Source organism: Cynoglossus semilaevis, chromosome 12 (assembly GCF_000523025.1).
Source record: "Cynoglossus semilaevis isolate Cse_v1.0 chromosome 12, Cse_v1.0, whole genome shotgun sequence".
NCBI lineage: Eukaryota > Metazoa > Chordata > Actinopteri > Pleuronectiformes > Cynoglossidae > Cynoglossus > Cynoglossus semilaevis.
Genome location: NC_024318.1, coordinates 3,676,198 through 3,703,814, shown reverse-complemented (window position 1 = coordinate 3,703,814; position 27,617 = coordinate 3,676,198). Strand labels below are relative to the sequence as shown.

Here is a 27,617-nt window from a genome sequence, read left to right as displayed (position 1 = left end):
GAGGAGGAGGCATAGGAGGAGGAGGAGCAGGTTGGACCAGTGAGCAGGAGCGAAGGTGAAGTTACTATGAAACAGCATACAGCAGTATAATCATATGGTTTACAGTCAACTGGTGTAAACAGATGCTTTAAAAACACCATCTACCATCTGGTCATCTTGAACCAGGATGCAGCGTGAGCGCTCAGACATGGAGCAAAACTTTGCACGAGAGATAGGGAACCTGGTGGAGAGGCTAAGGGCTGAGAAGGATCAGCTTGAGGCAGAGCTGAGGCTGAAGATGGACCAGGAGGTCATGCTGGTCAGGTGAGTCGATAACAGTACAGTCATCTGTGCAGAGTCAGGTTGATAACTACAGAGGTAATACGTAGGTGAAAACAGATGTTTTTAGATCGTCAGTGTGACTCGTTTTTAGTCCTGCACAGTGGCTTAGTCTGTGTAAAAGAAAAGAAAATTCAGCAGCTCAACTGTTGTGAACACTGTGATCAGAGACCAGTCAGAACAGCAGATCGATCAGATGAAGCGTCACCATGCCGCAGCCCAGCATCACCTCCTTCGCCAGGAGCAGCAGCGGATGCAGGAGCAGATAAGACTATGGGAGTTACAGCTCGTCCAATCAAAGGAAAAAGCTGCCGGTGAAGAGCGGGTTCGGCTCCTCAACCAGTTCTCCTTAGAAAAGAAGAACCTTGAAGCACAGCACGAGGAAGAGCTGCGTCTCCTGAAGGAGGAGTTGCGAGGTTTACACGACACCCAGCAGACCTCTGCCCTCCAGAGAAGTGAATCAGAGGCCGACCTGCAGCAGTGCAGGGCACGCTGTGTTCAGTTAGAAGACGATATTAGTGCCTGTCGAGGGCGCTGTTCTCAGTTAGAAGCCCAGTTGGAGGAAGCATGTGGTCAACTGGAAGAGAGCATCTCCTTCCTGGAGTCTCAGGAGATCCAGAACAAACGCCTGTCATCAGAGAAGAGCGCGGCCGAGACTGAGCTTCAGCTCGTGAGAGACAGAGAGGAGCAGCTCGTAGGGCAGGTGACCCGACTGAAGGAGGAGCTCGGGGATGTTCAGGTGCTCTCTGATGGCATCCTGCAAGATAGAGAGCTAGTGGCAAACAGATGCAGGGACATCTCCAATGCCTTTGCTCAGCAGCAGGCCCAGCTCCAAGCCCGAGACCAGACCATCAGTGCTCTAAAAATGGAGCTGGAGCGCCTGCAGGAGACCACCAGGACCAGAAGTACTGAACTGGATTCATTAAAAGCTGACCGTGCACGGCTGATCCAAGACCTAAAAGAGCAGGCGATGGCTGTGGACAAGCTGCAGCTGCAGCTGGACGAGGTCACAGAGGAGCTAGGACGGAGGCGAAGCAACGAGGAGGCCTTATGCGAGACACTCCAGGAGCAGAGGAACCAAACATCTCAACTCCAGTCTGGCCTAAAGGATCAGGACGAGGAGCTGCTGTGTCTCAGGCAGGAGAACTGCAGCTACACCCGGCTGGCAGACCAGCTCTCGACTCAGATCGTAGAGATGGAGGAGGAGATCACTTCACTGCGGGAACAGCTGCGAGGCCTGAGCGAGCAGCTTAATGACACGGCAGACCTGGTTGTAAACCTCAGGACGCAGCTCAATGCCAGAACCAGTGAAAGACAGCATCTGCGGGCGGACTCGGTCTCTGAGGTGGAGCGTCTGCAACAGGCACTGCAGGGTGTTGAGGACCAGCACAGGAGAACAAAGGATGACTTTGAAGAGCAGAAAAAGAAGATGGGGCAGCAGTTGATGGAGTTGGAGACACTGGTGCTGGCTCTAGAGGGCGCCACACAACCAGAGAGTTTACACAGGTTTGTGAAGCATGAGTCCAAGTCAGGAACTAAACCAGGACTAACCACCGCCTGCTGTGATTCTGAAATTTTGGGCCCATTGGCCGCAATACACATCTGCAGTCTGAATGCCTTAACCCTTCGCATCATCTCCAACTGACCCAAATCTAAAACGCATGAGACACTCATTGTGACATCGTTGTTACATCATCATCTTATCCCGCCTTCGCCGCCGATTACATTTCACTTTTTAAAATGTTAGCCAAAGAATGCTTATTAAGATTAAATGCGCAGTGAAGCTGAATTGACATGACTTCTGTGAGCGCCCCCTGCAAGAAAGAAAAACACACTGCAATCTAGTGTTACAGTGTTAACATGAGAATAATATCAGTGCAGAGATGGTGGTTAAGGGAGCAGACTGTCTGGAAGGTCAGAGGTTCAAATCCACCTCAGTCCCACTGAGGTGCACCCTGCACACACACTGCCCCCTGATCACTGCATGGTTATGGGTTAAAGGCTGAGGACAAGTTTCATTATGTGCGGTCGTGTGCTCATCAGTGACAATAATTCACTTTACTGCTGCATCCTACATAGAAATGTACACAATCACACCACAAGAGGCAGTAGTAGACCAGTAGATTCCCTGTCCCTCACTTTGCTGCGAGGAGAGTGATACACTCTGTTTACTAAGCCATTATATTGTGGTTTCTAGCAGCAGGGGGCGCTCACGGTATAGTCCCACAGATTAAGAAATAATCATGTGTGGTAGTGTTTTCCGATTCAATAGTTTTTCGATTGTTATTCTGACAGCTGATTGGTGTTTTTTTTGTAAACAATGTCATCACATTTAATGAATCCTTAATCTTCCTAATCGTCTTCCAATGACCTGCTGTTTGCCTTCGATTGGTTCATTTATTTTTGATTATGTAAATGTAGGACACAGCTGGAGGAGCTTCGAGCAGAGAACAGCGCCCTCCAGGAGCGAGTGAAGGTGCTGCAGCAGGACGTTCAGAACCTGGAGGATGATGTCGCCAAGAAAAAGTGAGACTCGGCGTGTGTGCGGCACATGTGTGTTTTTGTGTAGTACATCTTATCACAGCAGACACCAATGCCAGAATATATTTAAAAAGAAATGCTTGTCAGGAGGAAAGTGGAGGAGCTGGAGGGTGAACATGAGCGCAGCAGAGAAGAAGAAGAACGACTCCACAGAGAGGCAAGTGTCTCTCACCTCTGACCTTACTCAGACAGGTGACTGTCCTTCCCTGACCTCTGACCCGTGTGACCTAACCTCTTCATCATCTTTGTGCTGCTGCAGAACTGCAGGTACAGGGAGGAGGTCCTGGAACTGAGCAGCAGGAACCTGCAGCTGAGCAATGACAACGCTGAGCTGAGTGCTCGTCTTCGCGGAGACGAAGAGTCGCTAAGGATGCTGCAGCAGCGCCTGGCAACTGTCTCGGAGAAGACTGAGGAGGGGGAGGCTTTGGTGAGAGATGCTGTGGCAGTGATGACGTTACTGTCCCGTCTGTAACTAAAGGTTACAGAAAGTGCCCTCATGTCCCCATGAGTGCATCTGTTAGAGTTTATTTGTTAGACTTCATAGTTTCTTTGTGAGAAAAACAAAGCTGTTTTCTTTTGCAGGTGCGTCGTTTGCAGACTACAGCAACGCAGCAGGAGAGAGAAAAGGTGCAGCAGCAGGTAGCCTGGACTCAGGAGCGCCACCTTCTGGAGGATGAGCTCAAAGTCTGCAAACAAAAGGTGTTAGGATTGTCCCTTTAATGTGTACCATTGGTAATGTACTGAGGCTTGCTCCTAACTGTATCTGATTGGTCAGCTGGGGCACCTGTCGGATCTAGAAGCGGAGCTTAGTGCTACAACTCTGAAGCTGCAGTGGATGGACGAGGACAAAAAGAAACTGCTGCGGGAAACTGAAAATCACAAGCAGGAGGTGAGTTTCATAAGAGCTGAAACCCAAATAGCAGACCTGAAACTAATCCTAGTTACTCACCGCCAATGATTTTGATTTCCAGCTGGAGGCGCTGCAGCACTCTATTGTCTCCCTTCAGTCAGAGGCAGAGCTTTTTCGCTCTCGGCTTCAGGCAGCCAATAAAGAAAAACTCGGCCACATCCAGGAAGTGACAGAGCTGCAGAGGAAACTTGAGGAGACCCACAACAAGGTGTGGACCCTAAACACAGATCGTTTTGACCTCTGTTCATCCGCCTCATCAATGCAGCTACTTCCATCTGACCTGTATTCTCCTCAGGTGGAGAGGCTGGAGCTAAGTGTGCAGCGACTGCGTCAGGAGAAGGAGGAGCAGTGTCGGGTCATGGCGGTGCAAGAACAGCAGGCATCTGTCACTCTGCGGGAGGAGACGCAGAGATTGAGTATACAGAACCAGGAGCTCCTTCACCAGGTAACTTCTTTTTCCCCCAACTCCTAAACCTTCCCTCCTGTTTATCCTCTGAACACGAATCCTGCCGTTTCCAGCTGGCCAGTCTGCAGGCCAAACAACAAGAGGCACAGAACCTGAACCACGAGCAGCAGAACCTGAAGACCAGGCTGAGTGAGCTGGAGACAGAGAGGACAAAGGCAAATGAGCAGGTACCACAATAAGTTGTACAAGTATTCTTAAAGATTCAATAGGATCTTCCACCATGAGAATTGTTGACTTCATCTACCTTTAAAAGCTGCTAATTTCACAGCACTCCTGTATCTCTCTTCCATTCTCCCTGCAGGCGGTGCGGGCAGACGCTGCACTGAGCCTCGTCAGGGTTCTTTTTACCCGACAGCTGCAGGAGCTGCAGGAGCGAGCGAGCAGTGGCAGTGGCAACAGGGAGAGGGAGGAGCAGCTGGAGACATGGCTAAAAGAGGAGCAGAGGCGGAGTCAACAGCTGGAGGAGACGTTGAAGCATCAGACAGGGCTTATCAGCATCAAGCAGGTAATTAGCATTAGCTGAGACAAACTGTCATTAAATGTTATTTTTTGGTAACACAAGGTGGAAGAGCACACCATTTAAAGTGACTCACCTTGACTTTGTCTCGTGTCCAGGAGCAGTATGAGAAGGTGTCTTCATCGCTGCAGCAGAGAACTGAAGACCTGGAGCTGAAACTGAAGGCAGTCCAGACAGTTCTGCAGGAAAACGTCCAGCAGCTCAAAGAGCAGGTGGGTCTTCATTAACACAAATAAACCCTTTAAAGTTAAAATCCTTTGTCACGGGTGTCCCCTTTGTCGTTGTTGTCCACAGCTTGCAAAGAACGCTAAGTCCAACACGCAGTTGAAGGACGTATATGTGGAGAATTCTCAGCTGATAAAGGCGCTGCAGATCACAGAGCAGCGGCAGAAACATGCGGAGAAGAAAAATATCCTGTTGGAGGAGAAGATCGGCGCCCTCCACAGGCTGCTAAGACAAATCGTCCCTGCTGCTCTTGCTACATAGCTGCCGTCACAATCAACTGAAAATGTGTCAGCAGTTGCACTGAGCTCGGAGTCATTGCATCATTTGCAATGAGTTAGATAGTGTTAGCTTGGCACCACACTGACATACAGTGATGCTGTTAGCCTCGAGAAGCATCAAGCTGGATATATTGATAAATATATCAATATATCCAGCTGATATATATATATCAGTGTTACCCCTGGCTTTGCATCAAAACAAGGTGGACACTTTACTCTCAGCTTGGTGTCAACACTGAGGGCAGAAGACTGTTAGTTAGCATCCTCCTGAAATCTCCATTGTGTGGTGGACAGGTGAAGTTAGCGCCACCTACTGAGCCTGCTTTAAAGAAAACAGTGATGGTATTTTTATGTATTTTAATATTTTTATTTACGTCTGTGTCAAAGTTTATTTTTGCGATGGTGAAGTCAGGGTCAGAGGTTGTGTGTGTCAGCCACTGCTCTGATCACATGACCTGTTACTGTTGGAGACAGAAAGATGTCCTTTCTGTTCGCTTTTTTTTCCCCATTCTGTTTAGGTACAACAAACCAAAAGGACCATGATGTCATTTTTTCCACACTTGTGTATTCAGTATTCAGTATTTTATTTCTGTCAAGTACTTCCTGTTTATATCATGTGAATCCACAAAGACAAATAAACTATTTTACTGTAATTTTATTTAGAAAAACAGATATCTCACTAACGGTGTCATCCGTACAGCTCACTAGTTTCTCCCCGTCTCAAGACAGGACATGCTCCAGGACGCCCTGACGAATCAGCTGCTCACATTTCCACCGAGGCAGGAAGTGCTGAGGAAGCAGAGATGCCATGAGTATTTATTTACAAATCACTGAACTCAATGAATCCAAGAAGGTGTTGGAATGAGGCTGGATTTAAATGTTATGAAATTTAGAAGAGCAAACCACCTCTGGGTTTCCCCACTTCTATTCACTTAGACAATTATACAACTGTTTTGGTGGGACCTATACCCTTCAGTTTCTTTGGCTGACCATGGCAAAATTAGGTCAAATATACCCAAGACTCCTTGCATGTTATAGCTTTAAAAAATTATATTGACTTCTATAACCAGTTAGTAGAGTACCTGACTGTTCTTCTTTAGCAGAATCACCGTCCCATCATCGATCTCAAACTCCCCGTGGTCTTTTAAACACCGCACCTGCAAAACACAACACACACACACACAGTGGCACAGCAGTCAGTGCTACAGGTCAAATGATACCAGTGAAGCTGAGATCACATGACGGCAGTGGGGGGCGACCGACCTCGATGTAGAGACTCTTTGGAGGCTTCATGTCCTGAGTGATGTCAAGACCTTCATCTCCGCCCACAGACCTCATGAAGGAGGCCAGAGACTTTTTATACTGATTGAACCACTGCAGCTGTGATGGGAGAGAAAGGATCACATGACTCACAGGTAGCCTCAGTGCTGCTGTGAAGCACAGAAACACACACTCACCTCCTCTGCACACATGTGGAAGCGCACATTAGCAGGAAGCACACTGCCATACTCCCACCTCAGAGCTCTGATCCGCAACAGCCGATCGTACCTGCAGTGACATCACTTCCTGCTTCATCAAAAACTCAAACTCATATGTTTAGAATGTATCCACTGCTTTATCTCAGTGTTTACCTGGAAACTGAACAATTAAACCAATGCCACGTCAGAGTTTTTTCTTTAAGTCGTTGCCACTCTGGCCTCCATCAGTATATTAAATTTGTTAATTGTGACTTTGGTGTTGTTCAGATTCACCTCAGAGACACCAACTGAACACAAGATGGTACCGTTCTTGTGACCAAAGATTACTGTTTTTTTTTTACTTTGGTGACCAGAAGTGAATGACATACAAATTTCAGAACCAGCTTATTAGATTACTGTCCAAATAGCACAAGTATGTATGTGTGTGTGTATGTGTGTGTGTAGGTGTTTACAGGTAGGCAGTTGTGCAGCGCTGGTTCCTCAGCAAGCAGCAGTGACGCAGTTTAATAGAAGGAATGAGTTCAGTTCGTCCCTCAGACTTGGCCTGTTGACTGAAACACAGGAAAACAGCTCCATTAGCCCTCACACATCACAGGTAAAACGGCTGATTAATGGAGAAAATCAGGAGTAGATCTTAAATATGTTTAAAGATGGATTCACGTCCACAACATTAAGGTTTGACACCAAAGTACACAGTGATTTCAGTTCACTAAGACACAGACTTTGCGACCTTAAACACTGATTGTATCACAGAGACAAACGTGTAACAACGTATGTATCATTTTCATTCTCATTTTCAGATGGACAAACAATAACAAACCAGGTAAACTGTAAACTGTCCATATAAATACAACAAATGACTCAGACACACCGTTAAAACACAGCAAACAAGTCACTCGCTGTACAAATATTAGTGTGGGAGAAGTAGGGGTGAGGAAAGCTGCTGGTTCTGCAGATCATTCACAGATATCTTTGTGGGAGGGTGAGTGGTTTCAGGTGTTCAGTGTTTGTGGCCATAATGTAGCGTTCCCTAAAGCCCCCGGATTTACAATACGTTGCACATTTATCCATCAAGGAGAACAGCATGATTTTTTAATCTAAAATAATAATAATAATAAATAATATAGTTCTTACACGTCAGTCTGGTTCTGTTCGTACAGGGCCTCCATTTCCTGTAACACCTGGCGCAGTCCGTCCTCCTGAAACAAACGAACAAACCCAGAGAGAAAATCCAAATCAAAACACTGCTAATTCAAATACTAGCTTCATGCTAGTATGTGCATTGGAGTTTGGGGGGCGGGGGGGGCAGGGACATTAATCAACATATTACTTCATCTGAGTGAGCATTCACATCAAGGCAACCACGTGATTACGAACTATACCCGATGAATCATTTCGATTAAATTCATTAGTTGTTTATATTGTATGTATTTTCACATGCATGTCTTTTTCTTTGACTAAACCTCCGGTGGTAAACACAAGTCCGTATGTACAGTCCCTTACGTTTAGCTACTCTTCTACAACAGCTTAAAACTCTGAAATACACTTACCGTGTATAATTTGTACACATCATTTATCTTTGTGTTAAAGTAGAACGTGTGGAAAAACTAACAAAAGCCAACAAACATTTTATATATCAAAGGAAGATGTCCAAGACTCACATTGAAAGCGGGCAGCTGTCCATCATTCATACGCTGAAGTTCTCGGATTAACTCCATCGCTTTTTCGCAGAACATTGTGTCGTGAAAAAAACAAACAACAAACTTACTAAAAAAATCTTGATCAGAAAAAAAAATCAGGAAATACGCTGCTGCAAAGAGACGGGGTTTCGCGGGTAAAAAATGTGGAAATTCGAGTTATTATGATCACGTGACAGGCTAAAGTTTATACGGAAGCCACTGTGGGACATGAATCGCCTATAGACGCCACCGCGAACACAACACTGCGAAGTTTTTCCTCCGAACTTGAGCGGATCCAGTGACGAACATGCGGTAAAACCGCTCGAGGTTCCTTAGGCTGACGGAGCGAAAATTTGTTGATAACTTTAGTATGTTAGTATGTTCTGTAAAAACGAACATGTACTAGTTTAAATCGATTTGACCAACCGGACATTTTAGTGTATCGCAGCTATTGGCATACAGGGGGAGCACAAACTCAGCAAATGACTCTGCTTGAGATTTGAGCTCTAATAAAATTATGTTTATTAGAATCGAACAATATTGTTTCTTGTTTGTCACTGTATGGAATGTAGATTAACCAATAGTTCCGCAATTTAATGCTGTCTTTAATTTCCTTGCGAGAAATATAGGGAGAATTGATATAAAAATATGATTCGTATTATATTCATATGATAAATATAAAATTGTATCTAAAATTATATTATTAAACGTAGAAAGACTCTGTTTTACTTTTGTTTTATACAAAAAGAGCCCCAAAAGAAATACACATTTAAAATGTTCTCTTTGTTTTGGTTTTTGTTGCTCCGACACTCTCTGGAGACCATTAACGCAGCACCCTGGTACCATGTGATAAGAATGCTGCGCTGTGATAGGCTGTGCTGAAACAAGTGTGTCAGCTGTTCTCTGCGGGTCTCAGTGCGGATTAGCCAGAGGCACCGCGGGGACTTTGGCTGCTTCAGCCGGCATCTCAAGAACAATTCCCTGCTTCCTCTGCACTCAAACGCCGCTGTCTGGTTTCTCCCACCGCTGCAGGCATGAGAAAGCGGAGCAGCGCAACCCAGACTGCCGAACAGCGCAGCGACACCGACGCCGGCTCTCTGCTGGACAGCGACCCGGAGCTGAAGCAGCGGCCCAGCAGAGGAACAGCGGAACCTCCAGCAGGAGGCTGCCGGGGTCCAGAGGAGCAGCGGGTTATGGGGAAACCGTTCCGTAGGTGAGAACCGGAAACGGGACAAACATGTTGTTTTAGACATAAACATGACAAAATCACAACAACAGGAAATAGATCGATGACGTGTAAAGCTGTCAACAATACTGGTTTTATGTAACTTTCTTATAATTAAACATTTCTAGTTAAATAATAAAGCATCGTAATTTTAAACCAAATTAAAAAAAAAACAACTACTGTAATCAAGAATATTAATTTTTTTTAATTCTATTTTTAAAAAGTAAAAATACATTTAAAAATTCGTTTTCTATCTACATTTATCGATGTTGTATTACAATTATTAATACCTGTTAAACATGTTTGAGTATAACATGAGCTGATGTGACTGCAGTGACTGGTTTAACTCCTTCTACTGTGAAGTCTAAAACAAACACAAACACAAAACTGCACGTGCAGGTTGAGGTGTAACAGGCCTCACTCACGTTGTGAACATAACACTAAAACCAAGTTTAACAGTTAGGTCCCTGGGGTTAGTTATCTGAGATCAGGTTCTTCAGGCTAATCCTGTTCAGAGGTCAGAGGAAGTCTGCCTGTTTGAACGTGAGTGAAAAGGGTCATGTGACTGATTTAAGTTCATTAAACAGATTTCTCCTAAGTCCGGACACAACAACGACGACATGCAGCAGTGTCTGAGACATTTACATGATCCAGATCAGAGGTGAAGAAAGAAGGCTTATAAAAGGTTAGAAAAAAAAAACAAATCTTCCTTTTGTTCATGTGATTAAAGATTAGCACTGATGTGGGTACACACAGCCGGCTGAGCAGGACCCAACCACAAACAATTACACAGTGCTGCTAGCTGAGGCTTTTGCTGTTGTCCGTTTGTTATCTTGTAGCCTTGTTCAAATTTCTGTCATTGACTTCAAGTATCTCTTATTTTTATTTTTTTTGGGTCAACCTAATTTTTTCTGGACTGTTGTTTTTAACAACATTTGTTATTGATCATAGCTTTTCCTTATAACGTAACTAAAGGTCATCTTTTAGCTGTGTCCGCGTTCGTAAGTGTTTGCCTTTTGCAACTTTCAGACCTAGCAGAAAGAAAAGAGAAGTCTGATCTCCCTTTAAATGAGTCAACTTTCACCTTTAATACAAAGACTATGGGGCTTTTTTCTTCAGCATTTATTATCTTTATGAACTATAATAAAGCCTTACCTGCCCCCCCCCCGACCTCACCCTTGCCCGCCTACACATACCTACATGCCTGACTTATTCTGTCAGAAAGACGAGACAGAAAAACATCCTGTCTCTCCTGAAAAGCTGACACCATCCTGAAACCAGGGCACTTTAAAGGGACAGTTCAGGGTGTTGTTGAAGTGCACTTGTACTTTGTTCTGGCACAAAGTCAGTTCCATGAATACTGCTGACTGGGCTCAATGTAGCCACCTGGTATGAGATATAACTGAAAAAAAACATGGCTGCCAGGAGGGAGACAGAATGAAATAATACCACAGTGATTTTGAAGCAGATTCAGCTCAGGTCTGAATTTGAACCCCTTGCCTTTTAGCATCAAAGTCCACAGAGATAATCAGTTTTTTTTCTAGGTCACAAGGACACAGGAAATGCTGCACTTCTGCTTTTGTGTATACTCAGAATGTGTTAGTACTTCAGTAAACCGAAATATAAGATTTCTTATTCGAGGGTCGTGAGATTTCAAAGTTGAACTCACTGATGGAGGCAGCGGTGGGTCAAAGCCCCATACCAGCATATATACAAGCAGGTTGACTGGTAATGAAAACCAGTGGACTGATAAATGAGTATGATGACATTGTTAGTGGTGCTGCAGCTCTGCGCACACACACACACACACACACACACAGGAACCTCGGCCATTCTGCGGCAGCTCATTGTGACCTTGAGCTTTTTCACATACAGTGGGACACGCTGTGTGCTCTACAGAAACATCCAGACACTTTGTATTTTGGTAATGTACTTGGACCCTGATACATTACACACAAAAAATCACCACTTTGATTAATGCAATTTTGCTCACGACAAAATTAGCAAATGAGCAAAATGATCTTTATTGTAATAAAGATTTGCTAAGATCCAGGGTGGAAACTGCTGCTGAATGTGTGGAGTCACCCTGCCATACCATAATAGATAAAGATTTGCTAAGATCCAGGTTAAAGACTAAATGAGAATCAGATGAGCAGGATGATGATGATGATGATGATGCTGATGTTTTGTGATGCAGTCATGTGACCTGAACAGCGCTGATGTAAACCGGGCTGCAGCTCTTACTCTGTTCATATCTATTATTTAAATTCACTTCAGCAAACACTCTGATGGATCCTGTTACTGCAGGGTTAGGGTTAGGGTTACACACACAGACACACACACACACACACACAGAGCGGGGTCATATATCACTTTTACATTCTCAATGACTGAAATAGAGCAGAGAAAATGAAGCTGATTTTATGGGACATTTTTGTTTCCACAACAGACGCAGCCTTGTGTCATTTGTCTGTTGTTTTCTGGAAACATTTTTCTAAGAAAAAATGACATAAATATAACATTGATGGTGATGATGTCATGTGTGGTGATGATGTCACACCTGTGCGCCCTCAGGTTGTCTGTGATGGGGAAGCTGAAGAGGGCTTTCCTGTGGATCTTGGTCTTTTACATCTCCATCCCCTTCATCATCAAACTCTGTCCCTCCATCCAGGCCAAACTGGTCTTCCTCAACTTCGGTGAGTCCCGTGTCCCGACCTTGATCTTAATCCTGATTGTGGCTCAGATTACACCGGAGAATTTGATAGCAATTTAGATGGAGAATCAGATTGACCGGTATAAAGTGGAGCTGAATGCGATTAGTTCCAGAAACTGATCCTGCTCCTGTTCAGTTCATCTGATGGTGAGCCTCAGCTTTAGCCTTCTGACAGTCACACTGTACTTGGAGTTATTGATGAGTTAAACAATGGTCAGTAAATCATGTGACCTTTAACCCTCCTTCCCCCTACAGTGAAATTGCCCTACTTCATTGACTTAAAACGACCTTTTGACCTGGGACTGAATCATACGCACAATTATTACCTGGATCCTGAAGAGGGCGCAAGAGTCGGAGTGTGGTAAAGAAGGAACACAAGCCCATATACACACACACACACCACCTGAGCAGAGCTAAACCCTGAGTGTGTGTTTCAGGCACACGGTCCCTGCTCACATGTGGAAAGAAGCTCAGGACAGAGGCCGAGATTGGTTTGACTCCACTTTTAGCTCCGCCCACCCAGTCATCCTCTACCTACACGGGAACGGAGGCACCAGGTGACACTTGGACACACGTTGACCTTCGGGGAAAGGTCATATAATAAATGTAGTAAATGTAGTTTTCCCTGACCGATGTTGATGTTTCACAGGGGAGGAGACCACAGAGTTCAGCTATACAAGGTACCCCCCCCCCACCCCTCTCCAAACGCACACACACATGCATAGATGGAAAAGGGTCATGTGACTCATCATGTACTGTATCTCTCCCCGTCTTCCTTTAGGTCCTCAGTTCTTCAGGTTACCACGTCGTCACCTTCGACTACAGAGGTGAGAAAACGAGTCTTTAAATCTGTCATGGCCGACTTGCTGTTGTTCAACGTGTGAGTGTTTGTGTGTTACCGTGTGTGTGTGTGTGAAGGTTGGGGAGACTCAGATGGAACTCCCTCAGAGAGTGTGATGACGTCAGACTCTCTGTTCATCTACGACCAACTGAAGCAGCATCTCAACAAAACTCCACTTTACATCTGGGGACACTCACTGGGAACAGGGTAACACACACACACACACGCACACAAACACAAACACACAGAGCTGCACACACCTACAGTTCAGTCACGTCCCATATGATCACCTCACTCAAGTTTCTTAACCTTTTTATATATATTTATATACATGTTATATCAGAAAAATCTCACAGCCAACCACCAAACAAACAAACTCAAACTTGATCTCAGAATCGACTCAGTGTTATATCAGAAAAATCTCACAGCCAAACCCCAAACTCAAACTTGATCTCAGAATCGACTCAGTCAATGTGAAACCTGAGCCTGTTTAGTTGAAAACAACACTAATATCCACAGGAAGATCTTCTTCAACAGTTCTGGCTCTCTTTTTATTTAGTTGTTGAAGGCAACTGCTGCCACCTAGTGGAAGAGTGTTGGATTGTTCTGCCTTTCACTCTCCCGTAGATAAACGTCAACAAATCATTTGCAGCAAATGTATATAAATAAATGTCTCCACTGATTTAGACCACCTCTAACTGAACCCGGACCGGTGACTGATCCGTTATTTCTTGTGTTTTACAGAGTTGCCACAAACCTAGTCAGACGACTGTGTGAGCGAGGTAACCCACATGCACAAACAGTCATACGTGTGAAAGATAGACTGGTTCTGGTTTCCAGACTCTTCTGAAGACCAGTTCTACTCTCAAACATGGCCGCTTCATTGTTTCATTCTCAGGAACACCTCCTGATGCTCTGATCCTAGAGTCTCCGTTCACTAACATCAGAGAGGAGGCCAAGAGTCATCCCTTCTCTATGGTAACACAATCAACGACACACTACCACACACCACTAGTACTAGGAACTAGAGAGAACCAGGAACCACAGGGTCCAGGAACTGAGACCAAGCCTCAGGCTATTTCTTAAGGTTAAACAGCCCTCGCTCCAGGGGTGAAACCAGTATGAAGGTGTGAGGTCACTCACAACCTTCCTGATTGGTTGAAGCACTAAAAGTTCTATATGATATGGTGGAACTGCACCTTTGTTCTACACGGTCCTCAGATGTGTTTGTGTGTGTGTCAGGTTTACAGATTCCTGCCGGGTTTCGATTGGTTCTTCCTGGACGCTATAACAGCAAACAACATTCGATTTGCCAGTGATGAAAAGTGAGTGCTGTGATTTTAAATAAGTAGGTTCTCTCTCTTCCTACATCAGTGTTCTGTCTTAATGTTTCCGCTCAGCGTGAACCACATCTCCTGTCCACTGCTGATCCTCCACGCCGAGGATGACGGCGTGGTTCCATTCCATCTCGGAAAGAAGGTACGGAAAAACAGGGAACGGAAGGAAGACTTCACGTGTACACGAAAGATCTGTGTTTAAAAACACTTCTCTCTCCTTCCCCTGGTCTGCAGCTTTACGACCTGGCTGCCCAGTCCAGCAGCCTTGCCGGTCACAAGGTTCAGTTTGTTCCCTTTCATTCGTCACTAGGATACAGACACAAGTTCATCTACAGGAGCCCTGAGCTGCCAAACATCCTGAGGTACAGACGCGCTAATGGTAGCATGAGAATATTGTGCAGCAGATTTTCCAGATTTATGTTTCATCTAAGACACATTTCACAGACCACAAGTCAAGTAGAAATAAAAAAACATTTGTAATGATGGGACTGATATTTAAACAAATATAAAGAGCAACAAAGTGACAACACAGCATAATAATCTGTGGCTGGGTTTGACACTTATACTCAGGTGTAACATATATTAAACTATATAATTTCACATGTTTATTTTCACATTGACAGCCGCTAGAGGGCACTGGTGCGTCTTATTCTCCAGAGCAACTCATAGTCCAGACGATACAGTGCATTCCTCTGTGGGACTTCTCCCTCTTTAAGGAGAGACGTGACATTTTACCATGTAGTGTTTTATGATGTTTTTGATCCAGTTCTACATTTTGATGTTGACATTTGAATCATAAATATTTATCACATTAATCTAATTTTTAATGTCATGTTTAATGCTGTTCCCTTTTTTTTCAACTTTTCCACAGTGATTTTCTGGGCACAGCGCCTCCTGTGGAACACTGAGAATAAAAAGGGACGATTCTTCCTGAGTCACTTTAATCTGATCTGGACCCAACTCAAATATCATCATTCCAGTTTTTTTTTAAACGTCTGTTACTATTTCATTTTCATTTCCTCCCAGCACAGAGAAATGAACTGAAGAAAATACTGTCAAGGCTCATCATCTTCCTCTTTAACGCAGGCTAACGTGTTTCTTTTAAATGTTTTTGGTTTGTTTTTATTTCCTGGGGAACAATAGTTCATCTTTGACTGTACACTTTTTTAAAAATGCTCTGAGTTTAAAAACCTGTTATGACTTGAATTATAAATGGAATATTCCTTTAACCTGTGTTTTCATTTTTTTTAATTTGTCCCCTGGTTGGACAGATACTGCTACGACTTTGATCTCAGGTTTTATTAAATTAAACGTGTGTTAGAAACAACGACACTTTGATGTTTCTGCCTCGGTGGTGCAGATACAGATACAGTACTTCATGACATTCAAATGAACCGACAAAAGCACCTGTGATTTAACACTGCATTATTTCCTGTTCAACTGTTACATTTACATTTTAATGTTAAAGAAGGCAAACGGTGAAAATGAGCTTATTTTACTTAAATGGAATGAGGTAAAAAAATATTGTAAGTAAAAAGAAGAAATATAAGTTTTACAGTGAGTGTAATGGTATTAACTGGTACTATTAACTTTTGTATTGTATCGATACAGAGATGAGTTAGAATCTGTTCACTGCTCCTCTCACTGATGGACACCAAAGTCCATAGAGAAAATCGGCGATTTAAGCCCAGGACCAATTTGCCTTGTACACTCCTGCCTCTTGTGGTCAGTTTAAGGATTTCAAATGCAGAATTAAAAAGAACACATTCTGTAAAATCACACCATAAACAGTTTACACTGACCCAACAGCACAGTCAGGGACTGTTCAGTCAAATCGCCTGTTTCTAAAAGAAGATAATACTTCACTGATCAAATCCTGTTAGGATTCTTTTCCCATCAAGTCCAGATTATCTTAATCTGAATTAAATATTCTGACATAAAGACACTGACCAATCATTCCTGGAAGGGTGGCTCGTTTGGAGGCGGGATTTTCACACCTGATGGTTCCACTCCCCAGATGTCACTGGCGTACTGGGCGATGGTCCGATCACTGGAAAACTTTCCTGATGCTGCAATGTTCCGGATCACCATCCTGGTCCATTCTCTGGGATTCTGCACTCAAACAAACAAACAACAAAAACAAGTACGTTAGTATTGACGTGTTGACAGTGACTACTGAAGATACAAAATAAAAGGTAGAAGTTGATTGGTCACCTTGTAGAGTTTGCTGACTCGCTCCTGACACTGAACGTACGCTTCAAAGTCAGCAAACACTTTAAACCTAACGAAGAATGAGAATTTAACGAAGCACAGGTGGGCGGATGAAAACTGTGTCAAACCCGTGGTATTGCTACCTGTCATGGTTCAACAGCATGTGGACCAGGTCCTGGAAGAGTCCTGGTTGTGCAGGACTGAAGAAGCCGTTCTGGATCTGGTCCACAGCCATTTTCAGTTCTGGCAGACGTTCGTAGTATTCTTTAGCGTTGTAGCTGTAAAATAACAGAACACATTCAAAGAAAACCAGTCACTGGTTGATATAGAAAGTTTAACAAAAACGAGGTAAAAGGAAAGGGATGTGAAACAAGTCCTGAATAAGAGTGAAGACAAATGTCCTCCTCACCCCTTCCTGTCCATCTCCTCCACTTCATTCACACTCAGTCCAAAGATGAACAGATTGTCTTGTCCCGCCTCCTCCGCCATCTCCACCGTGGCTCCGTCCATGGTACCGATGGTTAGAGCACCGTTCATCATGAACTTCATGTTTCCTGTTCCAGAAGCTTCTGTTCCTGCAGTGGAGATCTGCTCCGAGAGGTCTGCAGCTGGAATCACTGGGGGAGGCGAGAAAAAGGAGAAGATAAAATCGTGACCATAAAAAACAACGAACAACCGCACGAAGACTCCGCCCCTCACCTTTCTCAGCCAATGAAACTCTGTAGTTTTCCAGAAAAATCACTTTCAGCTTGTCATTCACTGCTGCGTCGTTATTGATCACATGACCCACAGATGTGATGAGTCTGATGATCAGTTTGGCCATGTGGTAACCAGGAGCCGCCTGCAGGAGAGACAGAGCAGATGAGGCTCCGTCCACAACTCACTTATTCACCTCTTCATTCATTAAGTCACATGATCAAATTCATGCCTTTCCTCCAATCATTATCGTCCTGGGGAAAAAGTCTTGGCTTGGTGCGGACTTTAGTCCTGTGGAGACAGAGACAGCAGTAGCCAGCAGGGGGCAGCAGCAGCATCATATCAGTGCAGTGCGGGCGGTGAGAGGAGGCTTACGGTTGTAGAGCGTGATGGCGTGCAGACAGTTGAGGAGCTGTCTCTTGTACTCGTGGATCCTCTTCACCTGGACATCAAAGATGGAGTCCAGATTTATCTGCTGCTGCGTTACCTTCTGCAGATAGGAGGCGAGGTTGAGCTTGTTCTCCTGCTCAAAGATGTAGAGTAGAGGTTAGAGGGACAGATGACGGAGGGAACGGAGGGACCAATCAGATGCCTGTGTTCAAACCTGTTTAACTTTGGCCACTTGTCTGATGAAGATTTCATTGTCAACAAAGGGGAGAAGCTTCTGCAGCTGCTGCAGGTCGCTATGGAAACCGTCTCCAATTTTCTGGAGGACAAAAGACAAAGGACACGTGCTGCAGAAAGTCTGATCAACATTTGAAGACAGACGACATAATACTTAAATAAAGTTTTGGTTCCTCACAGAGTTGTTCACTCTCTCACGTTTGTCCCGTTATTTTCATGTTTTCATCTAAACCACATGACAAAGAGCAACAAGCCTCAGGGGTCAGGCAGGTCATACCTCAGTGATGATGTCAGAGAGGGCGGGATTACAGAGCAGCAGCCAGCGCCGAGGAGTGACACCGTTGGTTTTATTCTGGAACTTTTCCGGGTCCACTTCATAAAAGTCTTTGAACCTGCAGGAACGACCGAGAACATCCTGCTTCAGAAAGTAAACAAACGGAACAGAAGAGACCAAAAAGGGTTCACGGGGTTGAGTCTCCACTCACACTGTCTTCCTGACCAGTTCTGAGTGAATGCGAGCGACACCATTGACGGTGTGAGATCCAACCACACACAGATGAGCCATGTTGATCCTCTTGGGGTCGCTCTCCTCGATTAAAGACATGCGGCGAAGACGGTCAACGTCCCCAGGAAACTTTGCTGCAATTCTCTGTGACATTAAAAACACAGGAACACATTCAGGGGAAGTACCTCCATGTGTCACGTCATCCCTGTATATTTTTTTTGTCCCTCCATTAGTGTCCCTCTTACATCCAAGTGTCTGTGGTTGATGTCGTAGATGATCAGCAGATGTCTGGGCAGCAGTTGTTCAAACATGAAGACAGGCCATCGTTCCAGAGCCTCAGGCAGAACTGTGTGGTTGGTATACGCGCAGGTCCGACATGTGATGTCCCAGGCCGGGTTATTGATACACACACACACACACACACATCAGTGTGATGTAAAGGTTCAGATGTAAATTCACATTGTCACATTACTCTTCCTCACTTTGTCCCATTCCAGTTTCTCTATATCCACCAGGATCCTCATCAGCTCAGGAATGGCCAGAGCTGGGTGGGTGTCATTCAGCTGAATGGCCACCTGAGGGAGCAGGAGAGCACAACAAAAGAATAAAAAAGCTGCTCAACCACCGTTTACATCAAAAACTTTGACCAGATTATGTCTGGGTTTTTTTTCTAAACCTTCTTTTGACTCTTGTCGTCTCACCTTCTCTGGAAACATTTCAAAGGACGTCCTGACTGGGTCTCTGCTGCCAATCTTTGAGGACTTGAACCTGCGGACAACATCCTGCAGCGTTGCTGCCACGAGAAAGTACTCCTGCTTTAGACGCAGCTCCTTCCCCTCAAAGAACTGCAGAAGGAGAGAGGGTTTATCAGACAGTGAGGACAGTCAGAGACAGACAGAGAGACAGAGCCTCAGTACGGCTGCCTCACATTGTCGTTGGGATACAGGACTCTGGTAATGTTCTCAGCCAGGTTCCTGTCCAGAACAGCTTCAATGTAATCACCAACATTGACTGTAGACGCAGTGACACAAGTGATGTCAGCAGATGTCTGTGATGTCATCATTACAAAAGTCTGTGTGTGCTTACAGTTGTGTAGTTTGAAGTCGTTGGGAGCTCTCGCCGACCAAAGCCTCATGGTGTTCACTGTGTTGTTACGGTAACCAGGGATAGGTGTGTCATAAGGCATTGCTAGCACCACCTGTACAACCACACACACACACAGAATGAATACAGTCAGTGTGTCAGTGGATGTCCTCATCCTCAAAGGGAGGTGTGGACTCTCACCTGAGTGTCCACCCATTTGTGGCCGGCGGCCGTCGTCTCCACATGACCGTAAAAATGAATGGGCAGCATGTACTCAGGCCGCGCCTTCTCCCAGGGATTTCCATACCTCAGCCAATCATCTGCCTCCTCCACCTGTGAAGTAAAATTGCATGTTAGACAATCACACAGCTTTTCTGTATTTTTTTATTTTGACAATATTGTCTGCAATTGTGGACTGTACTTGTCGTTGTGAGCAGGATGTTAGCATGCTATTAGCTATCATATTGTAATTAATGTTAATAATGCATGTGGTTTGTGACTACTCTATTAATAAAGGTGTTTGTGTCATGTTTGTTAGCATGTTGTATCCTCGCTGTGTGTTTTTCTGCACTTAGCATGTCGCTAACGAACCTGACAGCCGTTGCGAATTTTCTGGTTGAATATGCCGTACTCGTAGCGGATCCCGTAACCGTATGCTGCCAAACCGAGGGTGGCCATGGAGTCCAGGAAGCACGCTGAGGGACAGGAAGTGGTTCTGTTTTATATCTGTTGGTCAATTATCACTCCTTCATCAAAGACCACGTTCACATGGTTTACTTAGTGGTGTCCTTAATAACATTAGTATCGAGGGTGACTCATACCCGCCAGTCGTCCGAGACCTCCATTACCAAGACCAGCATCCTCCTCTATGTCTCTCAGCTCCTCCATGTCCAGACCCAACTCCAAACATCAACATACACAGTTTGACAATAGTTAATTTTCTTCTTTACTACTTTGTTTTTCATTAAAACACAAATGTGTTGACAGAGAGGAGATAAATGAGGTCATTGCTGCTGGTTGACTTCAACTAGTCATTACCTGGTAAACAGCCTCATCACAGGAATTTTGGAGACCCAGGTTGATCATGGTGTTCTGAAGGGCTCGACCCATGTAGAACTCCAGGGACAGATAATAAACTCTCTGGGGAAACAGGATTACAACATATATCAGAAGGAAGACCGAGCCTGGATCCTGAAACCAACATTTTTGTTTGGACTTCAAACAAAACCTATTTAAAAATTGAATTCATTTTAAATATTGAAAATGATTAAAATTCGTTTTAAACTGTGAGGTAAATGACATTAGTTTGGTTCTCCTACTAAAGAGAATTGTCATAAATAGGTCAATGGTTATAAGCAAACTTAACTCCATTGTTGACACTTACGCATTGAACATTTGCTTGTTGTTTAATAAATAAAAGTCTCATATACTAAATAATTTAATTTATTATTTTATTGAATGAACACCCAGAGAAAAATCGGCAAACGAATCCAAACTAAGTATGTTCCTAATCTGGGAACGTCTTGTCGTTAATTGTTCTGTACATTCATGCGGATGTTTGCAGAAACTAACCAGGAAGTTCTTAACCTTAATTTCCTGCTAAAGCAAAACAACGTTTAAAAGTTCAGGAAGTTCTTAACCTTAATTTCCTGCTAAACCAAAACAACGTTTAAAAGTTTGCTTTTTGACTAATTCACGTGCTGAACCAAAACACACAGGACATTTAATCAATTTATTTCTATAGTGGTTAGGATTGGATAGACATTTGGGAATTCTTAAAATTCATATTTAAATAATATTTTTGCACCGACATCGGTACAGCTGCACCACAGGAGAGCAGACATTGTATGCAGGCTCTGCTGCTCCTACCTTTGGGTCTTTTTCATAGTAGTACTGCTGGGTGCGAATCCAACGGCCCACTAGATGATCCCAGACGGTGTGAGCAAGGGCAAAATAGTAGTCCCGGGGCGTCGCCACGTTTCGGTCCTTTACCACAGTGAAATGAAGGTGACGGTTAAAACTACGCTTGACTTCTACGACGTCCCCCAGCCCCGCTATTTCGCGAACGCTAATCTGTTTCCGCTTCTCCTGGTCGCTCAGTGGCGCCGCCATGTTTAGCTGCAGCTGCTGTGGGAGTGTGGCGTAAGGAGACCGGACTCCTGCTGTCAGAACAGAGCACAACACCTGACAGGTGGACCAGGAAGAACACACGCTGCCACGCCCACCCACAGGAATTTCAAATAGGGCGGGACCAAGTAAGAGTTGGTATTTAGAGAGAAAGGTATTTTGTTCGTAGGAAATCTCACTCTGTTCCTGTTTCTGAGTTCACATGTAAGTCGAGATAGAGACCTGTTAAAAACAAAATTCAACATACACTTACCAAATATCACTATTGAACACAAAAAAGAAAAACACACTTTGTTTTACACTGAGATCGGTTGAGCCAATCACTGATTTGGAATCGGTTTTCAGTAGTTATTGATTCACTTAACTTTGGAAGGCTCGTGCACTTCATAGGTGGTTTATTGCGAAAGATTCAGGTGAGCACTTTTCTATGAATTAAATGACATGTAAAACACATGGAACATGAATAATTACCGAATTACTTTCCGTTGACAAATGGATTGTAACTGCGCAACAAACATTTTTTGGTAACTTTTGTTTTGGAGCGTTTCTCCTGAGTGACCGTCTTTTGCCATAGACGAGCTTTTGCTCATTGCGTCTTGACGTCACTTGCCAAACGTCAGCCGTGTTCCTGGTTTCAGAATAAAACGCCAGCAGTTCAGCATCAATAAAAGCACGTTGTTTTTAATCGATTTTAGCGAGGATTTGGCGTGGGTTGTGGTCTTCTAAAACGGCGTGACCATATTGTAGCTTGCAGCTTGTTCAGGTAATGTTAATAGCTGTTTATCGTTTTAAAACTCTTCACTTTATAAGTTTAAATACATTTCGTGGCCCTGTCCAATACGTATAGTGCATGTTTACACTGCAGGTAGACGATCTATTCTAGATTGTTTGATTCTGTTGGTCTGTGAGGCGCTGCCGACCCGCAAATCCCCCTTCTTATTCTTTTATGTCCCTGAAGTTTTTTTTTTTGTCAACTATTGTTCTGATTTTTAAACTTGTCTTCAACTGTGAGTGTTTTGGTTACATTTTTGTTGTGTTAAATACATACATGAATTTGAACTGACACTAAATCCCGCAGGAGCTGATTCAAATGAATACGATCTGTCTCCTGGGCTATTGTTGTCGACTTTCCTACAATACCACACTGTCTTAGGTTGTTTTGTTTTGTTTGTTTGTTTTTGTCTTTTAGTTGAAGTCTTCTACTCTTGTTTAGTCCCCCACCACCTCCTCCGAACTGACCTTTTGTCATGTCATCTTCTGTCTTGTGTCGTTTTCAGCCAGGATGTCCACCACGTCTCAGAAACATCGGGACTTTGTTGGTGAGCCAATGGGTGAAAAATCGGTGACTGCTCTGTCAGGAATTGGGGAGGTTTTAGGGAAGAAGCTGGAGGAGCAAGGATTTGATAAGGTTAAAAAAAAAAACAAGTATTAAAACATGTAGTATGTGCTGCCACTGGAGCCAGTTTCACATGTTCTGTCTTTTCCACATGTTAAAAAAAATTAAGGTGACATTTTTTTATTATGATTATTTTCCCCCAAATCTGCTCAGGCCTACGTCGTTCTCGGTCAGTTTCTGTTACTGAAGAAAGACACCGAGATGTTCACCGATTGGCTGAAAGACACCATCGGGGCAACTTCTCGACAAGCGGTTCCCTGTGCTCAGTGTTTGAAGGAGTGGTGTGACGCATTCCTTTAGGGCCCGACCTGCACCTTATTAACGACCACACCCCTCCACCTCCTCCATATACACGCTACCAGCTTCACATGTCGACATCAGTGCTGGTGGTTTTTGTTTAAACACCTGCTGCTGTTCACATGTGTGGTCAGTCGGTGGTCAACGTTTACAAGAGTTTACAAGAATAATAAAAGCCATTTTCCATTTGAAACATTTTTCTTCTTTTTTTTTTTTTTGGAATCTTTGCCTTTGAGACTTGATATTCTTGGCGTCCCTTTGTGGCAGTCATTGTGGCAAATCATTTTATAGAGACTGAGTCACATGTCAAGGATGATATGGCAAAAACAAGAAGAACTTGGATGAGACTTCCCTGAAGTGACAAATGGGGAAACAAACAAATGTGGAGGAGCTCGTGAAAACCATTACACAAGGATATGTCAGAATTTGACAAAAACTGTCACACACGACTGTTGGCTGTTATTTAGATGTTAACAGTATCACAAACGCTAGCATAGTGTTGATTCAGTGTCATGTTTTTTTATTAATTCCCTGAAATCCTATCCTTTAATTCCCTGCCCTTTGCTAACTTTTTAATAAGAACAAATACTATTCATTTAGTGTAAATAACCAAGTTTTATTCTGTAAATCAACTTTTTTCTTATCCACCTGAAACTATTTTTGGCACCGTAATGAAACAATCAGATTTGCTGTCGATTCAAATGTATGAAACCAGTAGAAAAAAAGCACTCTCCCTCCCCAAATAAAATAAAACAAAATAAACACATTCACTGTTTTCCTTCAAGTCAACCAGATTAACTTCAAAGACTTCAAATACCCTACAAATACAAAATGAATTTTAAAACCTGACAAAGAGTGTTCAGATCAGTGACGTCACAGGAATATAGAGCAGCAGTACAGTACCAGACCCAAATGTCACATGACCCAGGAGGAGTAATAAAAGTGCCAACGTCTCTGCCAACGGTTGGCAGTGATGTCATCAGTGTGATCGGAGCAGGTGTAACAGTTTGACTAAGACTAGAACCAGGATTAAGATTAGAATCACCCCAAAGTCTCCATGTAGTGGATCGTGGCCCCCAGGGCCCAGCTCGTCTCCATGTCATTAATGGTCCTGGCCAACTGTAACACACACACACACAGTGACATCATCACGATCAGATCTCAACAGATTTTTCAGTTTTTTAAACTTTTTTTAATATTTTAATTTTTGAATTCTGAATAGAAATTACACCAAATTATACCAAATAAGCTATGAAATACTAATTGTGTGGGCCAAGTCCACATGCATCTGGACTAGAAATTTGAGTGGTCCACATCCAGATAATTTAGGTCCAGGTCCACATCAGTCAGGTCTTACCTTCAGCTCTTTGTCCAGAGGGAACCCAAGCTCTTGCAGCAGGACTGAGATGTAGAGTAGGTCCAAACACAAGGACGGGATTTTAGGTGGACTTGTGACCAGATTTCCACACACTGCAATAAGAGCCAGTCACAGGACAGAAAATATGTCACAGGTCATCATGCAGTAGATCAAAAGACGTTTGCTCGAAATATTGAATCCCTAGTTTGATTATTCGTTGTTGAATCAGTTCAGAGGATTGACCAGCAGGTGTCAGTGTCTCACCTTTTTGAGCTGCTGTGGTGTAATCTGAAACCCTTAAAGTTCCTCCTTTCTTCAGATCTGAACACAGTGACATCGTCAAAGAATATGACAAATTACGTCAACAAATCACAGGTGACCTTGTGTAACCTGGAATTTTGATCCCACCCTCACTGTCAATCACTCACCAATGAGGTTGAGCTCAGCTGCGAGGTCATAATAGTAGGAGAAAGCGTAGAAGTCGAGGTCAGCAGCCTCAGACACCTTCGTCACCTTCTTGTATAAAAACTTCTCCATCTTGGTGCGACATGGTTCATAAGCAGGTTCCCCTGTAAACATGCAGACGCAAGGGGCGTTGCTGGGTCACATGACACATCAAAACCACAGCAGCCAATGAGAGCGCAGCAGTGGACCTTACCTGCTTTCTGTCCTTTAAGAGTGTAAATGATGTTAGCCTGCTCAAATGTGGTCTCAAAGTCTGGTGACATGCAGATACTGGTCACGACCGTGCTGCCTTCAGGATACACACAGTACACAGGAGTCAGAATCTACTTTTTTATTTTTATTAGATGGGTGTATGCATACATACCAAAGTCAGGGTTTTCTAAGATGGCCCTTCGGACCGACACCAGACCCAGACCCAGGTAACTGCAAGAACACAGCACTGGCGTCAGCATCAGGAAACATAACTGTTTACATGTGTGTCTGAGAGTGAACAAATTCTAAAAAGATAACAAATCAAAGTTCATCCTTAAGATGTCTGAACAAGAATCCATGTGTTTTCTGTTTTTAAAAATAAAATAAAGGAGGACGGGTGTGTGTACCTGTGCGCATAGAGTGTGTGTGTTTTATTAAACACCTGGAAGGATCTGATGTCATCAACAGGTGAGATCTGGATGGTTTTCTGCTCAGGAATAATGTGCATGTAAAAAAACACAGATACAGATTTCTGCCAAAGTTGACGACAGTGTTTACATTTAGCTTCAATATAAACCTGCTGCTGTTACTGCAGCCAATCATTCGGCCTCTTTCTGTCCGTACCTCATCCTTTGGGCTGAAGGTGATCTGAGTCGAACCTCCGCCCAAATCCAGTATCCCCACTGTGGAGGAGTCGGAACTCTGAAGACCACCTTGGGAAAAGAGTGGGAGAGCATGGACGTGAGAGGGACAGTCAGAAAGATAAAGAGAGAGGGAGAGAGAGGGAGAATAACAATGTCAGTGAGTGTGTCTGGGGGATTAAAAAAAGAAGAAAAACAATATAATCCAATAACAGGTAATCAACATTTCTTGTCTCCACAATAATCTGGTTTTCTAAAACACACGCACAAACATACACACATAAATACTGTCTTAGTGTGTTTTTGTAGAGGCTTTATTTTTACTTAGTACTAACACTACCATCACTGTGAGGACATTTATTGGCAAAATGGATAGACTGTCCACAGAATGGAGAAGATATAGACTTGATACTGCCCCATGTGGTCATCTTGAGTCACTGAGGTAACATGAACAAAGAATTCCAAACACTAAATTCACAAAATGACATTTTCAAATGTGCCAATGGTGGAGGCGGAGGATCATCTACTTCTGTTTTTTTATTTAAAAACTGATTTTCTCTGTGAAAAGGTGAAGGGTCTCTGAGCAGACATGGAGTCAAATCACACAACTTACATTAAATTCTCTTTTCTTTAAAAAAAAAGTAAAGTCCTGGGGCAGAATTCTTACCTGTGAGGAAGTTGACGGTGATCCAGGCAGAAATTCCTGAACAGACAATAAACAGGTTAGTCCTTCTGGTTGTTCCACACTCTTAACTGTAGGGCTAGTAGTAGCTGGTTAGCTGTCTTTCAATATGTTGTTATCATTTCTATTAGGAAAAATTGTTTAGTGAAACTATAATGTCCGGAAATCACTTGTTATTATGACTGAAGCTCTCATTAGAGCAAAAAGTGTTTGGAACAGAAACTGAACACAGCTACTACGATAGGAAAAATTGAAGCCTAGCTGTGAGTCACTGGTTAGCCAGTGCTTTTTAGTGATAACGGAAAATGTCATGTTTTTCCAGGGAGAAAGATGATTTACTATTCATTCACATGCATCAACAGCCACCTTTGACCTCTGACCTGCACTAGTGGATGATTAGAACCTCTGATAAAAACTGTATCATAGGAGCTTTAGCATAAAACTCTCGGGCTGGGATGCTAAGAAGCAATTTTCATACTAAACAAACAAGTCGGCTTTAGGTCCCAGCTAAACACCGGCACTTAGCACACACTCACACATCTGCATTGACTATAAGTCGTTGCCACTCAGGACGTCAGCGCGTGCCGCCTGTAATCTCTCCGAGCCTAAACTGCTGTGCTAACGAGGCTGATGGAATCCGGTTAGACTGGTTCCATTAGTGAGGAAAAGTGGAGCTGGATAAGACATTAATTCAGTGATCAGTTAAAAAAAAGACATTTCTGGCTCAGTAGAGAAGTGGACAGGGTGGGGTTAATCTCACTGTGTGCCCCCCCCCCCCCCCCCCCGCCACACTCACGCCTAACCCTCCTTAAC

General features: G+C 43.7%; 6 protein-coding genes across 16 annotated transcripts in view; 3 read left to right on the top strand and 3 right to left on the bottom strand.

Moving 5' to 3' along the window:
- The window catches only part of ninl (ninein-like), a 15,123-nt gene extending 9,215 nt beyond the window's left edge, over window positions 1-5,908 (top strand). For 2 of the 3 annotated variants that reach the window (XM_025060611.1, XM_025060612.1), the window contains 14 exons: window positions 1-55; window positions 166-303; window positions 487-1,824; window positions 2,740-2,844; window positions 2,947-3,016; window positions 3,119-3,286; window positions 3,442-3,558; window positions 3,635-3,748; window positions 3,831-3,977; window positions 4,065-4,214; window positions 4,289-4,402; window positions 4,537-4,740; window positions 4,851-4,964; window positions 5,047-5,908. The exon at window positions 1-55 is cut by the window's left edge and continues 85 nt beyond it. In XM_025060611.1, coding sequence (XP_024916379.1) covers window positions 1-55; window positions 166-303; window positions 487-1,824; window positions 2,740-2,844; window positions 2,947-3,016; window positions 3,119-3,286; window positions 3,442-3,558; window positions 3,635-3,748; window positions 3,831-3,977; window positions 4,065-4,214; window positions 4,289-4,402; window positions 4,537-4,740; window positions 4,851-4,964; window positions 5,047-5,238 — 3,026 coding nt within the window. In that variant the 3' untranslated portion in view covers window positions 5,239-5,908. The remainder of the gene's footprint in view (window positions 56-165; window positions 304-486; window positions 1,825-2,739; window positions 2,845-2,946; window positions 3,017-3,118; window positions 3,287-3,441; window positions 3,559-3,634; window positions 3,749-3,830; window positions 3,978-4,064; window positions 4,215-4,288; window positions 4,403-4,536; window positions 4,741-4,850; window positions 4,965-5,046) is intronic. The other variant, XM_017037288.2, reaches the window with a different exon arrangement.
- On the bottom strand, window positions 5,821-8,608 carry gins1 (GINS complex subunit 1 (Psf1 homolog)). Of its 2 annotated transcripts, none has more exons than XM_008321523.3 (7): window positions 8,395-8,608; window positions 7,868-7,932; window positions 7,186-7,284; window positions 6,713-6,803; window positions 6,519-6,635; window positions 6,338-6,412; window positions 5,821-6,044 (listed from the first exon to the last, which is right to left on the bottom strand). In XM_008321523.3, exons 1-7 carry the CDS (start codon window positions 8,467-8,469, stop codon window positions 5,976-5,978), a joined length of 591 nt encoding a protein of 196 aa, XP_008319745.1. In that variant the 5' UTR covers window positions 8,470-8,608; the 3' UTR covers window positions 5,821-5,975. The 2 variants fall into 2 exon arrangements, with proteins under 2 accessions (XP_008319745.1, XP_016892781.1); XM_017037292.2 differs by lacking the exon at window positions 8,395-8,608 and adding an exon at window positions 8,284-8,361.
- A 21-nt stretch (window positions 8,609-8,629) lies between these two features.
- Window positions 8,630-15,757, top strand: abhd12 (abhydrolase domain containing 12, lysophospholipase). Of its 2 annotated transcripts, none has more exons than XM_017037291.2 (14): window positions 8,630-8,759; window positions 9,444-9,625; window positions 12,212-12,333; window positions 12,606-12,711; window positions 12,788-12,907; window positions 13,000-13,030; window positions 13,132-13,177; window positions 13,269-13,398; window positions 13,936-13,973; window positions 14,090-14,169; window positions 14,434-14,516; window positions 14,592-14,670; window positions 14,763-14,890; window positions 15,400-15,757. In XM_017037291.2, exons 2-14 carry the CDS (start codon window positions 9,447-9,449, stop codon window positions 15,434-15,436), a joined length of 1,179 nt encoding a protein of 392 aa, XP_016892780.1. In that variant the 5' UTR covers window positions 8,630-8,759; window positions 9,444-9,446; the 3' UTR covers window positions 15,437-15,757. The 2 variants fall into 2 exon arrangements, with proteins under 2 accessions (XP_016892780.1, XP_008319747.1); XM_008321525.3 differs by lacking the exon at window positions 8,630-8,759 and adding an exon at window positions 10,225-10,322 and having other exon boundaries at window positions 9,492-9,625.
- Window positions 15,758-15,817: 60 nt separating this feature from the next.
- On the bottom strand, window positions 15,818-21,793 carry pygb (phosphorylase, glycogen; brain). Of its 2 annotated transcripts, none has more exons than XM_025060613.1 (20): window positions 21,517-21,793; window positions 20,686-20,787; window positions 20,469-20,547; window positions 20,239-20,342; window positions 19,849-19,980; window positions 19,651-19,762; window positions 19,493-19,575; window positions 19,266-19,409; window positions 19,047-19,139; window positions 18,810-18,956; window positions 18,545-18,708; window positions 18,337-18,451; window positions 18,040-18,141; window positions 17,811-17,958; window positions 17,668-17,726; window positions 17,439-17,580; window positions 17,149-17,356; window positions 16,883-17,017; window positions 16,743-16,809; window positions 15,818-16,640 (listed from the first exon to the last, which is right to left on the bottom strand). In XM_025060613.1, exons 1-20 carry the CDS (start codon window positions 21,757-21,759, stop codon window positions 16,482-16,484), a joined length of 2,538 nt encoding a protein of 845 aa, XP_024916381.1. In that variant the 5' UTR covers window positions 21,760-21,793; the 3' UTR covers window positions 15,818-16,481. The 2 variants fall into 2 exon arrangements, with proteins under 2 accessions (XP_024916381.1, XP_024916382.1); XM_025060614.1 differs by having other exon boundaries at window positions 20,469-20,557; window positions 21,517-21,655.
- Window positions 21,764-23,660, top strand: LOC103387033 (barrier-to-autointegration factor-like). Of its 4 annotated transcripts, none has more exons than XM_008321529.3 (3): window positions 21,764-21,902; window positions 23,052-23,182; window positions 23,324-23,660. In XM_008321529.3, the coding sequence occupies exons 2-3, from the start codon at window positions 23,057-23,059 to the stop codon at window positions 23,468-23,470; spliced, it is 273 nt and encodes a 90-aa protein (XP_008319751.1). In that variant the 5' UTR covers window positions 21,764-21,902; window positions 23,052-23,056; the 3' UTR covers window positions 23,471-23,660. The 4 variants fall into 4 exon arrangements, with proteins under 4 accessions (XP_008319751.1, XP_016892783.1, XP_024916383.1 ...); XM_017037294.2 differs by having other exon boundaries at window positions 21,790-21,928; XM_025060615.1 differs by having other exon boundaries at window positions 21,841-21,978.
- Window positions 23,661-24,062: 402 nt separating this feature from the next.
- The window catches only part of entpd6 (ectonucleoside triphosphate diphosphohydrolase 6), a 7,013-nt gene continuing 3,458 nt past the window's right edge, over window positions 24,063-27,617 (bottom strand). For all 3 annotated transcript variants that reach the window (XM_008321520.2, XM_008321521.2, XM_008321522.2), the window contains 9 exons: window positions 26,790-26,825; window positions 26,106-26,194; window positions 25,889-25,968; window positions 25,654-25,712; window positions 25,483-25,578; window positions 25,253-25,393; window positions 25,089-25,145; window positions 24,825-24,937; window positions 24,063-24,586 (listed from right to left, as the gene is read on the bottom strand). In XM_008321520.2, coding sequence (XP_008319742.1) covers window positions 24,509-24,586; window positions 24,825-24,937; window positions 25,089-25,145; window positions 25,253-25,393; window positions 25,483-25,578; window positions 25,654-25,712; window positions 25,889-25,968; window positions 26,106-26,194; window positions 26,790-26,825 — 749 coding nt within the window. In that variant the 3' untranslated portion in view covers window positions 24,063-24,508. The remainder of the gene's footprint in view (window positions 24,587-24,824; window positions 24,938-25,088; window positions 25,146-25,252; window positions 25,394-25,482; window positions 25,579-25,653; window positions 25,713-25,888; window positions 25,969-26,105; window positions 26,195-26,789; window positions 26,826-27,617) is intronic.

Bases quoted from the DNA above. Each gene is read 5' to 3' on its own strand.
- pygb (XM_025060613.1), bottom strand. From the start codon at position 21,759: ATGGCGGCGCCACTGAGCGACCAGGAGAAGCGGAAACAGATTAGCGTT. The intron at 19,576-19,650 runs GTAAGCACACAC...CTGCGTCTACAG, and splicing joins CGACTTCAAACTACACAACT to TCAATGTTGGTGATTACATT. The intron at 16,641-16,742 runs GTGACCAATCAA...GTTTGAGTGCAG, and splicing joins GAGTCAGCAAACTCTACAAG to AATCCCAGAGAATGGACCAG.
- gins1 (XM_008321523.3), bottom strand. From the start codon at position 8,469: ATGTTCTGCGAAAAAGCGATGGAGTTAATCCGAGAACTTCAGCGTATG. The intron at 7,285-7,867 runs GTAAGAACTATA...CCTGTGTTTCAG, and splicing joins GAACAGAACCAGACTGACGT to TCAACAGGCCAAGTCTGAGG. The intron at 6,045-6,337 runs GTACTCTACTAA...CTGCTTCCTCAG, and splicing joins TGCTAAAGAAGAACAGTCAG to CACTTCCTGCCTCGGTGGAA.
- abhd12 (XM_017037291.2), top strand. From the start codon at position 9,447: ATGAGAAAGCGGAGCAGCGCAACCCAGACTGCCGAACAGCGCAGCGAC. The intron at 13,031-13,131 runs GTACCCCCCCCC...GTCTTCCTTTAG, and splicing joins ACAGAGTTCAGCTATACAAG to GTCCTCAGTTCTTCAGGTTA. The intron at 14,671-14,762 runs GTACGGAAAAAC...CCTGGTCTGCAG, and splicing joins CATTCCATCTCGGAAAGAAG to CTTTACGACCTGGCTGCCCA.
- LOC103387033 (XM_008321529.3), top strand. From the start codon at position 23,057: ATGTCCACCACGTCTCAGAAACATCGGGACTTTGTTGGTGAGCCAATG. The intron at 23,183-23,323 runs GTTAAAAAAAAA...AAATCTGCTCAG, and splicing joins AGGAGCAAGGATTTGATAAG to GCCTACGTCGTTCTCGGTCA.